This window comes from Rhipicephalus microplus, chromosome X (genome assembly GCF_043290135.1).
Source record: "Rhipicephalus microplus isolate Deutch F79 chromosome X, USDA_Rmic, whole genome shotgun sequence".
NCBI lineage: Eukaryota > Metazoa > Arthropoda > Arachnida > Ixodida > Ixodidae > Rhipicephalus > Rhipicephalus microplus.
In genome coordinates, this window is record NC_134710.1 from 128,762,932 (window position 1) to 128,776,037 (window position 13,106).

General features: G+C 44.8%; 1 protein-coding gene across 1 annotated transcript in view; it reads right to left on the minus strand.

Moving 5' to 3' along the window:
* The window catches only part of OXA1L (OXA1L mitochondrial inner membrane protein), a 55,485-nt gene that overhangs the window by 17,899 nt on the left and 24,480 nt on the right, over positions 1 to 13,106 (minus strand). Inside the window, exons 5-6 of the mRNA XM_037427711.2 lie at positions 5,515 to 5,600; positions 5,246 to 5,410 (exon numbers count right to left, since the gene is read on the minus strand). Of these exons, the coding sequence (XP_037283608.1) occupies positions 5,246 to 5,410; positions 5,515 to 5,600 (251 nt within the window). The remainder of the gene's footprint in view (positions 1 to 5,245; positions 5,411 to 5,514; positions 5,601 to 13,106) is intronic.

The window sequence follows — 13,106 nt, forward strand, 5'->3', positions numbered from 1 at the left end:
CCTACAATGCAGCCATGGCTGCTAGAAAATGTAGAAGTGGCACCATCTCGTTGCATCTGTGTAAAAGGAGGACGCCGGAGCCCAGTCTGTTATGGCACTGGAATATATTCTAGTTCACTATAATGGTTATGACCCATGCCACTTGAGATGTGGATTGGATTAGATCTAATGCGACAAGGATTACTGTATTTACTATTGATTTGCACCCCTACTTAAATTGCACACCTTTTGCATATACTACTTTTCAAAAAAAAAAACACTACTACTCGCATATTCCATGCACCTTGCATTGAACAATTGATTGAGTGATATGTGGGGTTTAACGTCCCAAAACCACCATATGATTATCAGAGACGCCGTAGTGGAGGGCTTCGGAAATTTCGACCACCTGGGGTTCTTTAACGTGCACCCAAAACTGAGCACACGGGCCTACATTTCCGCCTCTATCGAAAATGCAGCCGCCGCAGCCGGGATTTGAACCCGCGACCTGCGGGTCAGTAGCCGAGTACCTTAGCCACTAGACCACCGCGGCGGGGCTGCATTGAACAATGATTAACATTGTCGCAGGAACGGAACCTTACTGCATTGTTTTCTTTCTTTCATTCTTTTTTTTTTTTCGCAACGAGCACATCCATGGTAATGTTTTGTTCCTTTGGGCTCTGACACTTAGAATTCGACAAAGTCCTCAGATGCCTCCAATGAAAGCTAGGGCTACCATTCAAAGTGATGACGTTTCGACATGGGCTGGCAAGAAGAAATCTGTCAGGGTGCAACAGCTCCCCCCATTCCATAGATTTATCACAGATGCCGGCGGGTTAACTTCGTTTGTGTACTCTTCTATGGATTGTGCCAATATTGAATTTTAAGCTTGAAGTAAATTCGAAGCCAATAGCGATTTTGGTCGAATAATTTCGAATGTAATTCGAATAGAATGTATGGCGTACAAAGAAAAATGGGCATATTTATCATGAGCTGTTTAACCTGCACAATATACATATTTTTTAATTGAAATAAGGCCTCTATACAAGTGCTTTCTTTTTTGTTTCCTGTTTAAAGGAAGTCGAAACAACTTTGATAAGTAGCAGGATTTCACTTTCAGCAGAATGCAAGTGATAACCTGTAAAATACGTAACATTATTCATTACAGGAGAGTGTACAAGCCAGCGAAACAAGCGCTTAAGCTTAAAAAAATTATCAATGAATTTGAGGATCATAAGTTCATTTAAAAGGTTTTTCAACAGCTTTTCAAGTAGCCATGGAATGGATTCACTAAAGAAGCCGATTTCCTCAAGAATTAACCGCCGCCAAAATTTTTAGAATCTGTTCAGTATGAGTGGAGTTTTGCGATTTTCCACATGCAATTGCATTCTCTCTTCTTGTACCGCAAAAGCGCTTGAAGCAGAGCCGGGAGAGATGGCATAGGGAAAGAAAATACATGACGTGCGCGTCGTGACCTTCAGCATTCTTTCTCTTTTTTTTCTTTGAATACACGGCTTTTCAGTGTAATTGTGCCTCATTACTGGGGCGGTGTGGCCATCCGCGGAGCTCCAGTGACAATCGAGCAACCCCTTCTCAAATCAGCCAATGGCTGGTACAATGGCTGTGACGAGCGATTAGTGACATTGTGGCATCATTTGCCGAGAGAAGAGAGCAATTTTTACCCGACTGAGAATTTATTGTGAATCCTAGGTCACGTGCTGTGCTATAATATTTAGTTCACGTGTTCTTGGTAGCCTCAACTACCGATTGGTAGCGTTTGCTGATCATGCTGAAAAAGTGTTGCAGGGCTCCTTTTAATTTGAAGTGGGGCTTCGTGGCAGAGCAAATTTCCCCTGAAGAAATGGCTTTGCACCACTACACTGCAATGAAACCGCCCTTACAAGCAATTACATGGGAAATAATATTGACCTAATCGTTCCTCTCAGATACTTCGAAATATTTGATAACTTAAATTCTAATCGAAGTTAATTCAAATACTCTATTTGTTTGAATATTTGAAGCATTCGAATATTCATACAGGCTAGATATAAGGCTAAAAGGCAATCACAGATTAATTAATACCATCTCAAAAAACTGAAATAAAAATTTAGATGAAGTTACCCAAACTCTACCCCTGAAACACAAGCTACCAGCGATAAGTGTGTCGAGAACGTTGGCCGTCGCATCGCCAATTATAATGATGATAGTAGTAGTAGTAGTAGTAGTAGCAGTAGCAGTAGTAGTAGTAGTAGTAGTAGTAGTAGTAGTAGTAGTAGTAGTAGTAGTAGTAGTAGTAGTACCGTATTTACTTGGTTCTACTGCGCCCTCGATTGTAACGCGCACCCGATTTCCACCGCGAAAAGAAAAAAAAAAAACCGTAAGACATCGATTGCAACGTGCACCCATTTTTCTCGCTGGCCCGCACGATCACGCCACTCAACAAAACGACTCCTTTCTGGAGCGTCTTCCATTTAAACATGAGGTACGGGCGAAGCTTGTGCCCATCTGACGTGTAACAGAGCATTGCCATCACTATAGTTAACCATGGACCAATGTCAGCACGCGAACTTGCTTCGCCCCCTTCTTCTCGACGGTTGTGGTGCCAGGCATGTCAAAGTAAAGAGGCGTCTGATCGGCATTCCCGATTTGCCCAAGCAGGTAGCCGTTGTTGCGCCGCAAGTTTAGGACGAACCTCTGAAAACTGTGAAGCTTTTCATCATACTCCTCCGCAAAACTTTTCGCATATGCATGTTCCCCTTCGGAGGGAAAAGCCTTTCCTCTTCATAAAGTTAGTTAGCCAGCACCTGCTCGCTTTAAACTGGCTCCGCATTAGACCTTTATCTAAGACTAATTGCACAGCTTGCACTTGAAGCAGTTCTGTCGTCACGGGCCGCTGTGCCGCTCGCTGCTCAAGCACATACTCGCCGAGCAGCTCTTTAATTTGCGGAAACCGACCCTGCTGTGGTCCACTGAAGCCTTTGCGTGAAGCTTTGCTGTCGACAATCTTCTGCTTTTGTTTCCTCCGGTCCCGCACGCACGTTTCAAGAACTCCTAACGACCGCGATGCGGCCCGATTTCCGTCCGTTTCTGCACACGCGATGACTTTTCTTTTAAAAGCGGCATCGTGGTGCACTCGAGTTTTTGGAGTCGGCCCTACCACGCCGTCGATGCTAATGCACTACTAGATGACAAACTCCTCAGCACACGTACGAAGTGCCGCAGATGGGAAACACATAGGCAGAAATGGCCGACGCGCCATGCCGACGCACGTAGGGGGCGGCCATTTTGGATTTGCCGATGGCAATAGATTGACCGTAATTTTTTTTGTTCGTACTCAATTCTAACGCGCATGGAATTTATGAACTCGCTTAACCGGAAAAAAGGTGCACGTTAGAGTCTAGTAATTACGGTAATAATATTAATAAAAAGCATGACAAAGACCAGCAAGCCTCTGCTAATGACAGTCCTAGCCAAACCAAAAGGCCTTCAAGTTGAACCAAATCATGGTCAAGACAAACATGCACAAATTTAATGATGTGAATTATGCTGTGGTTGGAAAGTGAGATATGCTGCATGATATGTTGAAGCAACAGACCTCAACATAGTGTATGTATGAATATGGAAGCTAGGGAACGCTTTAGACAACGTGAAGGACAAGTCGCCAGGCGAAAATTTGCACTGTCTTTTTTACTTTATGCTGCCACAATTGTGACAACCAGTACATCGGTGAGACCACTGATTTCAAGGAAAGAGTCAACCCCTCCCCCCTTCTCATACATTATAACCCAAAATCGACCATCTACAAAACCCGAATGACGTCAGGAAACTATGTGACCTAATATGCCCTGGATTTTACAGGCCACCAAACTGACTGGTCAAGTGTGCATGTTCTGGCCAAAGGAAATACCAGCACATGCAGACAACTGCACATATGCTGAACAGGAGTGATAGGACGCTTCCAACAATGTACTTCCGGTGCTTACGTCACATACTTAGGCGTGCTTTATTTCATTTTTTCATTTTCAGTTTATTGTTTTCTAAAATGAAATAAGATCAACAAATATACAGACGAGGGTCCCAGAGTAAAAGAACTGTAGTGGGATGCTGTGCCTTTCTTATGGCTATTTTTTGTGAACAAGGCTCCCATAGCGGGTGCCATAATCTCAGTAAACTTTTTATTTTTTTTTGTTGGTGTATCCTTTCGCGTCTTCACTAAGAAGCAACAAATGCACACTGCTTTTTTTTAACACAACTTTTAGCTGTTCCCTGTAGTTGTAGATATGGCAATGCTTATTTTTGTGATGGTCGCACAGGCTACAGTCAGTTTCCATGACCAGGCCAGATTTTTTGAAATTCCCTGACTTCTCCAGAAGGGTCATAATTTTCTGACTTTTCCGGGTTTTCCAGGTTGGTAGACACCCTGAATATTCATTTATACTAAGGTAACACAAAGGCGACTTTCCACAGCCTATGAGAAAATGAATTCCATCACATTAACCAGTGTTAAATTTTTTATTTTATTGGAAAGAATAGGCCAATGGTCGCATCATGACGCACTGACGCTGCAAGGAGGCGACATGCTGCGTGTGTGTCACCACTGTACTGCAGTGAAGCACATCTTTCTTTTCTGCAGGCGCACATTTGAGCTGATCATGCAACATTTCTTTCCTCTCCCCCCCCCCCCCCCTTCTTTTTGTGGGAGAACATGAGCCATGAAAGCCTAAATGATATAGAAATTTAGTGGCAGAAAAAGTATGTCCAAAAAAGAGCTATATTTTACACATTAACAAGACACAGAATGAAAACTATGTAACTTACTATAAAACTAACTGAATATTTGGAAGTAAGCCTAAAAAACTATGTAAGCAGCAAAATTTGCTGTGCCCCAGGCTACAGATGCAAAAAAAAAGTTTTTTCCAGTAGTATCTCCCCTTGAGTTAATGCACACTAGATCATTTGAGCAACCTGAGCCATTCATAGCAGTTTTAACTAACGGTTCTGCAGAAAAAAAGCAATGGCAGTGTTATGACGATTAGGACACTGTTTTCCTTGGCTCAGTATGATCTTAAGTACTATTTCAAGTACACTAATAATGATGAATACATCTGAAGCCACTGTAACAAAAAGCACGGATTAAAATTTTTAAGTGGTATTACAATATATAAATATAAATTCTACTAATGAGTGCTGGCCACACAGGCACCAGTGCATTAAAACCATGTTTCCTCCCATGCATGTCAACGACTTGGTGAAACAAGCAGCTCACCTCAAGAGTGCAGAACAGCGACACACTGGTGATCAATGGTAGGATGTAGAAAGGATCTGGCACAGTGAGGTCAGTAAACCACAAAATTCCACCAGTCTTGAAGCTTTCCATGGGCAAGTTAGCCATTCCCCGTAAGGCAAAGAAGAAACTGATGAACACTGGAGCCTGTGACAGAAGTTGAAAAGAAATGCGAATAATGCGATATCCGATTCACAAAAGCTATCATTTGCAAAACCCCTCAAAATTCCAGCTAATAAAGCGGCACATACCTGAGCTAATGGTATGACCATACTCTTCAAGGGGTTTACATTTTTCTCTTTCATGAAAATCATCAATTCATTAGCAAGACGGGCAGCTAAAAGGAGAGAAAAAAAAAAAAGCTAATTAAAGACCCTGAATCAAGATTAAGACACAGTAGCAAAAAAATCACAATGGATGGCCAAGTGAGCCAGACAAAGTGTTACACATAACAGCTATGGCAATGATGTTCTGGAGCCACGAAGTTATGAACTGACAATGCATGCCCCTCCTACTAAGCAAAAAGTGAAGCTAGTTCATTAGAAATGCCCCAGAAAGTTATTTAGTACACCCTGATGATTTAACCCCTTCATAACCAAAAGAAAAAAAAAGTTGCCAAAATCACTGAAAAAGTTTTTGACTTCGTTTGTAGAGCTTTTTCTTTCTGAAGAAAACGATACTATTCTTTCAATGCAGCGGCATTCCTTCATTTGACTAATTACGTAGAAAAACATCAATCAAGGTGGCTTAACTGCACAGCAATAGAATGAAAAACTGCAATAAAATGAAAGCCAGGACACGAATATCTTAACATGAACAAGTGGGACCATTTAGCGTCAAGAAACACAAGTGTGGCGAGTATAGTGTTCATTGGTTTCATGCACGACCAATTTTTGTTGATGACGACATAGTTATTGGTCATTTTGTTTGAAAGATTTTATCATGACTATACTCACTAAGAGCCTTGAAAGAGCTAAACTGCTCTTCACTGGCAAATATTCATAAAAGTAAAGCAACATATCTAAGCCACAATTTCTGCACAAAGGAATAAAAATTATCTTTTTTTATGAAATAACATTTTCATCTCTTAACATGACTCCATTCAATATGTAATCTATGCTTTGCACTAAATTTTCACTATATCCTATTTCCAATTTTCCCTTATCTGTATGCACGTTTTATGTCTGTCATGAGGAAATATTTACGGTGGAGGTGAAAAGGCGAGGGGAGAGGAAAAAAAAAAGCAAGGAAAGAGAAAAAAATTAGGGGATCCCAAAGCTTCACCTTTAGGAGTTGAACGTGATACTAACATCTTGTTCCTAGTGCGTACTTTAAACACTTAGTGCATGAAACCTTTTTGAATTTGCTATCTACCCACTACGTGGCCTTAAGGAAATAGGCGCAGTAGCCTGTGTGGCTTTTGTAGTGGGGTACTGGCTTTCAATCACGGAGCCGTTATGATAATCACATATTCTGATGCCCATTGGCAATGGACGCTTGTACCACGCATTATTACAGCAATATTTCATGTTGCATTATGAAGCATGTATACAGGACACGTGTGTTTGTGAAGCATGAAAGCTACTTTCACTGCATTTCCAAGCAGAGAAAGTTCTTTTCGCTGTTTTCACAAGCAGAGGCGTGGCCGTGTGGTAAAGCATCCGTTTGCCACACAAACAACCAGGGTTAGATCCCCACTTAGACTCAAACAACCCTGGTTCGATCCTCACTCTGTTTCAGGATTTTTTACCATTTATTTATTTTATTTGCCTCATTCACGATTTTTCAATCACACATAAGATGATGATATTTCACACACAACCAACGACGCCAACAGGGGTATTTCTGCTAAATGAGCTCTTTAACACTATCGCGTTAAAAGAAAAAAGGTAGGAGCAGTACAACAAAGCGAGAGCTGCCATAGACACAAACCAAGGTGTCTGGGGTGGCTCCAGCTTTATTGTACCACTACACCTCCCTCCTTTTTATCTCTCAGTCTTTTCTTTTTTCTTCTTTTTTTTTTCTTCCCTCCACTACATTTAAAGCTCACCTTATCTCAGAGATGAGATTCCTTAGCATCACTGCAACTTTACTCTAAATGGGTCAAGAGATACACTGTTATGCTTTATAGATATATTTTTTTTTCTTTTAAGACGATGATAACCGGCAGAGAGACAAGCCACCACTGCACATTACTAGCACCCTTAAAAATAACACTCCTTGGATGACAATGCGCCTTAGGCAATGACAGGTCCTGCTGTCACGATGATCAGCTTGTCTGAGGCACTTTCTATGTTCATTCTGCTTGTCCCGCTACGTGTTTACATCTGTCAGCTTCCGTTCGGATTCTTTATTAAGTGGAAGCTTTTAAAAATTAAAGGAGAATTTGTAAATTCCAAAGTGTGTTCAGCAAAAGGCTGTGCTTATTGAGATGGGGTCAGTCAGAATGAAACAAAGTGTGCGCGTCTTCCTTCTTGCATGAGTCGGCATGCAGGGCATAGCTTTGCTACGCTAGCAAAGCACGGGCACTGTATAGTGCAATGCTATCATCATCTGTTGGCGCTCTGGCCGCAACCCGACACTGTGACAGGGCATGGACAGATGAAAGGATGGACGTGGGCATAAGATGTTAAAGGCTTTTGCCTTAAAATAAATTAATAGAACTATAAACTCTTTTAGACATGAACATAGGTAATCATTTCAAGCACCACTGGCCTATTCCATCCGTAGTTATTAGCAAAAGCACCAATGAATTTAATGGTTTACAGTGTTTGTTGCATATAAATACAGTCGACCACAAAGTTTACAGACCACACAGGGCACGCCAAACTGCCTATCTGCACTACCTAGCAGGCTGCCATCTACCATCGATTGCACTGCTGGACCAGAAACACATTTTCTTGGTATATAAGCCATATCAATTTTATTCTGCCGCGCTGTACACTGTTAGTTGTTTTGATACAATGTGCTTACCTGTGGTATGCACGTCACTATTGTACTTTTATAATATAATCAAAGCTATTATGTCATGCTTTATGGGTAGATACCACTTAGCGAGAAAGACTGCAACTTGACAGTTACGCTGATAAACTGCTCTCGAGACAGAAGCACATAGCCACGGCTGCCAAAGAGCAACTCGCGTTAAGTGAAAGGTGGAAAATATTCGTTCCAACGGTCAAATATCTAGGCCATCGATTAAGCAATGGATGTATCTTGGGCACAGCACTGCTGTCGATCACTGCTTATGTAGCAGAAATGTTACAAAGAGGCTTTTGGCCTCGTGCTTGCGTGGTTCGTAAACTTTTGTAGTTGATTTGATGACTGTACATACTTTGAAATACTTTTACGTGAATTTATGCTGCAAAACTGGAACCTACCAAAGGGTATTTGTGAAAACAGTTGGAAGGCACACATCTATGTGATTTAATGCATAACATGGTGTACTCATGCCGTGGGATGACGAGTTTGATTTTTTAACAGCATTGCCTTACACAAAGCAAATTTCATAATATTTCTTACATATTATTACTGCATATGTGATTTGGGTATGAGCCGGTGGGTAGCGGGAAACAGGCGGATAGGCCTCCGGTGCATGACCCCTTGGTAGGCCTCCGGTGCATGGCCTCCGCGAGGTAGGCCTCCGGTGCATGACCCCTTGAAGTCTACCAGTACGCCTCAGCGTAATAATTACATTATTAAACGTAACAGAGTGGTGGAGGTGCGGGGTACAGCACATCGACGAACCACGGAGCCACAGCTGTTTGAACTTCGCCGGAGCCGTCGTCTTGCTGGTCTGCCACCGACAACAACCATCATGACCGAGAGTGAAGGTCACGGCTCCTCAACGACGCAAAGGTCAGTGCCGGCTGCACCTCGGTATTGCTATATAGAACCCCGCCCGTTCGCGGGAAGAGCAGGGGAAGATATGGATGCGTGGCTGACACACTACAAAAGGGTGAGCCTGTACAACGGCTGGAATCCCACCGACCAACTGGGAAATGTCGCGCTGTTTCTCACGAAAACCGCCTTGATGTGGTACGAAAACCACGAAGATTCCTTAACAACGTGGGATCGTTTCGCCGAAGAACTCAAGAAATGCTTCGGTGACTCAAGAAAAAGAAAAGCGTGGAACGCACGTTGGCTCAAAGAGCCCAGACTCCTGGAGAAACGTGTACCACCTACATAGAGGAGATTCTGATGCTCTGCAAGATCTTAGACCCGTGTATGTCTGAAGAGGACATGGTCGGACACCTTCTGAAGGGTATAGCAGAGGACGTCTACAATTTTTTGATAGGCAGGGAAGACCTTACTTCCGTATCCGCCGTCCAACGTCAATGCCGTACTTTCGAGAAGCTGAAGACCCATCGTATTGCCCCGAAATTTGGTAGGCTGGCAAATGTCACAACGGTCGCCAGCGTTGAGACGCAAGCCCGCCTGCCGACCTTGCCGCTACTATCAGGGCAATAGTGCGCGAAGAGCTCCAGCGACAAGACACACTGGCCGACGACACCATCCATCATCCGCCTACCTGTTCATCCTACTACCCGGCGCCATTCGCTTCTCTGCCACCATCGGTATGTGCGACGGACTTTAGTGAAGCTGGAAATTCCTGGCCACGCCGAGACTCATTTGCGCCTGACCAGCGGTATGACTGATGCCTTCGTACCGGCCCCGCTCCACAAAGGCGGGCAGTTCCCGTTCAGCAAGCTGCTCCACTCCGTTCGGGTAGGCGACCTTACACAGCGGAGCGCTCTCAGCAGTGGTTCGGCGAACGACCCCTGCCCGTCTGCTACAACTGTGGCGTCGAAGGCCACATTGCCAGGTACTGCAACTACCGGCAGCCGCCAAGGTGCGACCGCTCACCGAGATCCCACCTGTCTGGCTTTGCACGAACACCAACGTCCCCTGGAAGCGAGTCCCACGAGATACCAAGGTCGCTGCGACACCGTTCTCTGGCCTCTGACCGCAGTCTGACAACCCCGCCAGCCCCTCGCTCCAATCGGTCGCCGTCTCCTAGGCGCCGCTACCCTTCGCCGCCTCCGGAAAACTATTTGGCGCGACCGTTGGAAGTGAGGTCGCTGGACAGTCTTTGATTTCCACAGAAATGCCTCCTTTAATTTGCATGTTTCGAAATAAGGTTTGTGTGCTAATCGACGGTGCCTCAACAATGGCCTTAGTGGACACAGGTGCAACCATATCAGTGATGAGTCTAGCATTCAAACGCCTTCTTGGACGAAAGGTCATGTTCCGTTGGGACCGTGCTGATACATTTCGTGGAGTGAGCGGAGATGTCTTACAACCTGTTGGTGTTTGCTCAGTGACGGTTAGTTTGGGTGGCCAGAATTTTATCGCTGATTTTGCTGTTCTCTTTCATTCAACGCATGATGTAATTCTAGGACTTGATTTCCTGAATCTTTGTGGTGCCACTGTTGATTGCCGCACAGGAGAGATTACAGTAGATTCAAATGTTCCGGTAGCGTTTATGGAAAGCCCGCCCTGTATGGAAAGCACCCTTTGCGTGTCCATGGACACAACTGTACCACCCTTATCTCCCAAGTGTGTTCCTGCCGTCAGTTCCCCTGCAACTGAGAGGACATTTGATGCCACCGTAGAGCCCATTGACCTCAGCTGCATAAAGAAAAATGTTCTAATACCCTATTGTACGTTGTCGGTTGTGCAAGGGCATACTGGTTTGTGGGTGATCAACAACTCCAATGAACCTTCGGTACTGCCAGAGGGTCTATAACTTGCTAGGATCCGTCAACATCAGGTGTTCTCCCTTGCCATCCTTGCAGAGAGCAGTGATTCTCCGGATAAGCCCGATTCCAATCATTTGCACGCCAGGGACACCTCCATAATGGCAATGATTGACAAGTCTCTTAGCACCAATGAGCGTAATGACCTGGCGAGTATTTTGCGCAAACATGCTGGTCTTTTCGATTTCGCACAGCTACAGGCTCCACTGTCATTCCCTGCTTCTTGTGTAAAGCACTGCATAGATACGGCATACCATAGACCTCTTCGACAAAAGCCATACCGGGTATCGCCTTCGGAACGCGCAGTGATAAATGAACAGGTTGGCGAGATGCTAAAGAAGAATGTGATTCAGGAATCGTGCAGTCCGTGGGCCGCTCCCGTAATATTGGTCAAGAAGAAAGATGGAACACGGCGACTTTGCGTTGACTACCGCCGTCTCAACACCATCACAAAGAAGGACGTGTACCCACTACCACGTATTGACGATGCTATAGACTGTCTTTCATCAGCCTCCTACTTTTCGTCTGATGATTTGAGGTCAGGGTATTGGCAGATTCCAATGCACGAGGAAGATAAAGAGAAAACGGCATTTGTTATACCAGATGGACTTTTTGAATTTAATGTGATGCCATTCGGACTATGCAATGCATCTGCAACTTTCGAGCGCTTCATGGACAACATTCTGCGTGGTTTAAAGTGGGAAGTATGCATGTGTTATCTAGACGACGTTGTGATTTTTGGGCGCACTTTCTGTGAACACAACACATGCCTCGACCTCGTGCTGAACTGCCTAAGCAAAGCACGCTTGGTGCTCAACTCAAAGAAATGTCGTTTCGGAGAGCGCCAAACACTCGTCCTTGGACACTTGGTGAACAAAGAAGGCATACGGCCGGATCCCGCAAAAACGGCTGCAGTGGAGGCGTTCAAGCAACCTCACTCAGCGAAAGAACTACGCAGCTTTTTGGGCCTCTGCTCGTACTTCCGTCGATTCATCCCTGGATTTGCCAATATCGCGCACTCACTCACGTGCCTGCTTCAGAAAGGCATGCCATTTGACTGGACTCCGGGATGTACGTCTGCTTTTTCTGAGTTGCAGTTCCTTTTAACATCCCATTCGATTCTTTGACACTTCGATCCTCTGGCTCCCACAGAACTTCACACAGACGCTAGCGGTGTGGGTGTAGGCGCTGTGTTGGTTCAACGCTTGGATACCAGAGAACATGTCGTTGCGTATGCAAGTCACTCTCTAAGTAAGTCCGAGCGTAACTATACCGTCACAGAGCAAGAATGCCTCGCCGTAGTCTTCGCAGTGCAGCGCTTCCGGTCCTACCTATACGGACGCCCCTTTACCATCATGACAGATCATCATTCGCTCTGCTGGCTGGTCAATCTGCGTGACCCATCTGGTCGACTAGCGCGCTGGGCACTCGGTCTGCAGGAATACGACTTTACAGTTTTCTATAAAAGCGGATGTCGTCACGCTGATGCAGATAGTCTTTCGCAACTACCGCTTCCATCGACGGACTGCGGCGCGGGCAACTTCGACACCTACATCGCGCCATTGGACCTGCCATTTCCTGATACCAATGCCTTTAAGATTGAGCAGCAAAGGGACCACACCATACAGGAGCTCCTTCCTACCGAGTCAAAACCATCGGCGACTCGCTTCTGCATGCACGACGGACTTGTGTACAAAAATAACTATGCTACGACCGGCTTACGATATCTTCTCGTGGTTCCAAAGAGCCTTCGCGTTTCCGTCTTGCAGGCTATGCATGATGACCCAACGTCCGGCCATCTAGGCACAGCGAAAACTCTTTGCCGGCTTCAAGAAAGATTTTACTGGCCGAAAATGCGCCAGACGACGGAACAGTATGTCTCTAGTTGCAACGAGTACCAACGCCGCAAGCGCCCTACCAGTGCTCCTCCAGGGCGACTTCATCCTATTCTACCCCCTAGAACTACATTCGAGCAAGTTGGGATTGACCTTCTAGGTCCCTTTTCGAGGTCTTCTAATGGCAATCGCTGGATAGTCGTATGTATAGACAGCTGCTATACCATTGATTGATTGATATGTGGGGTTTAA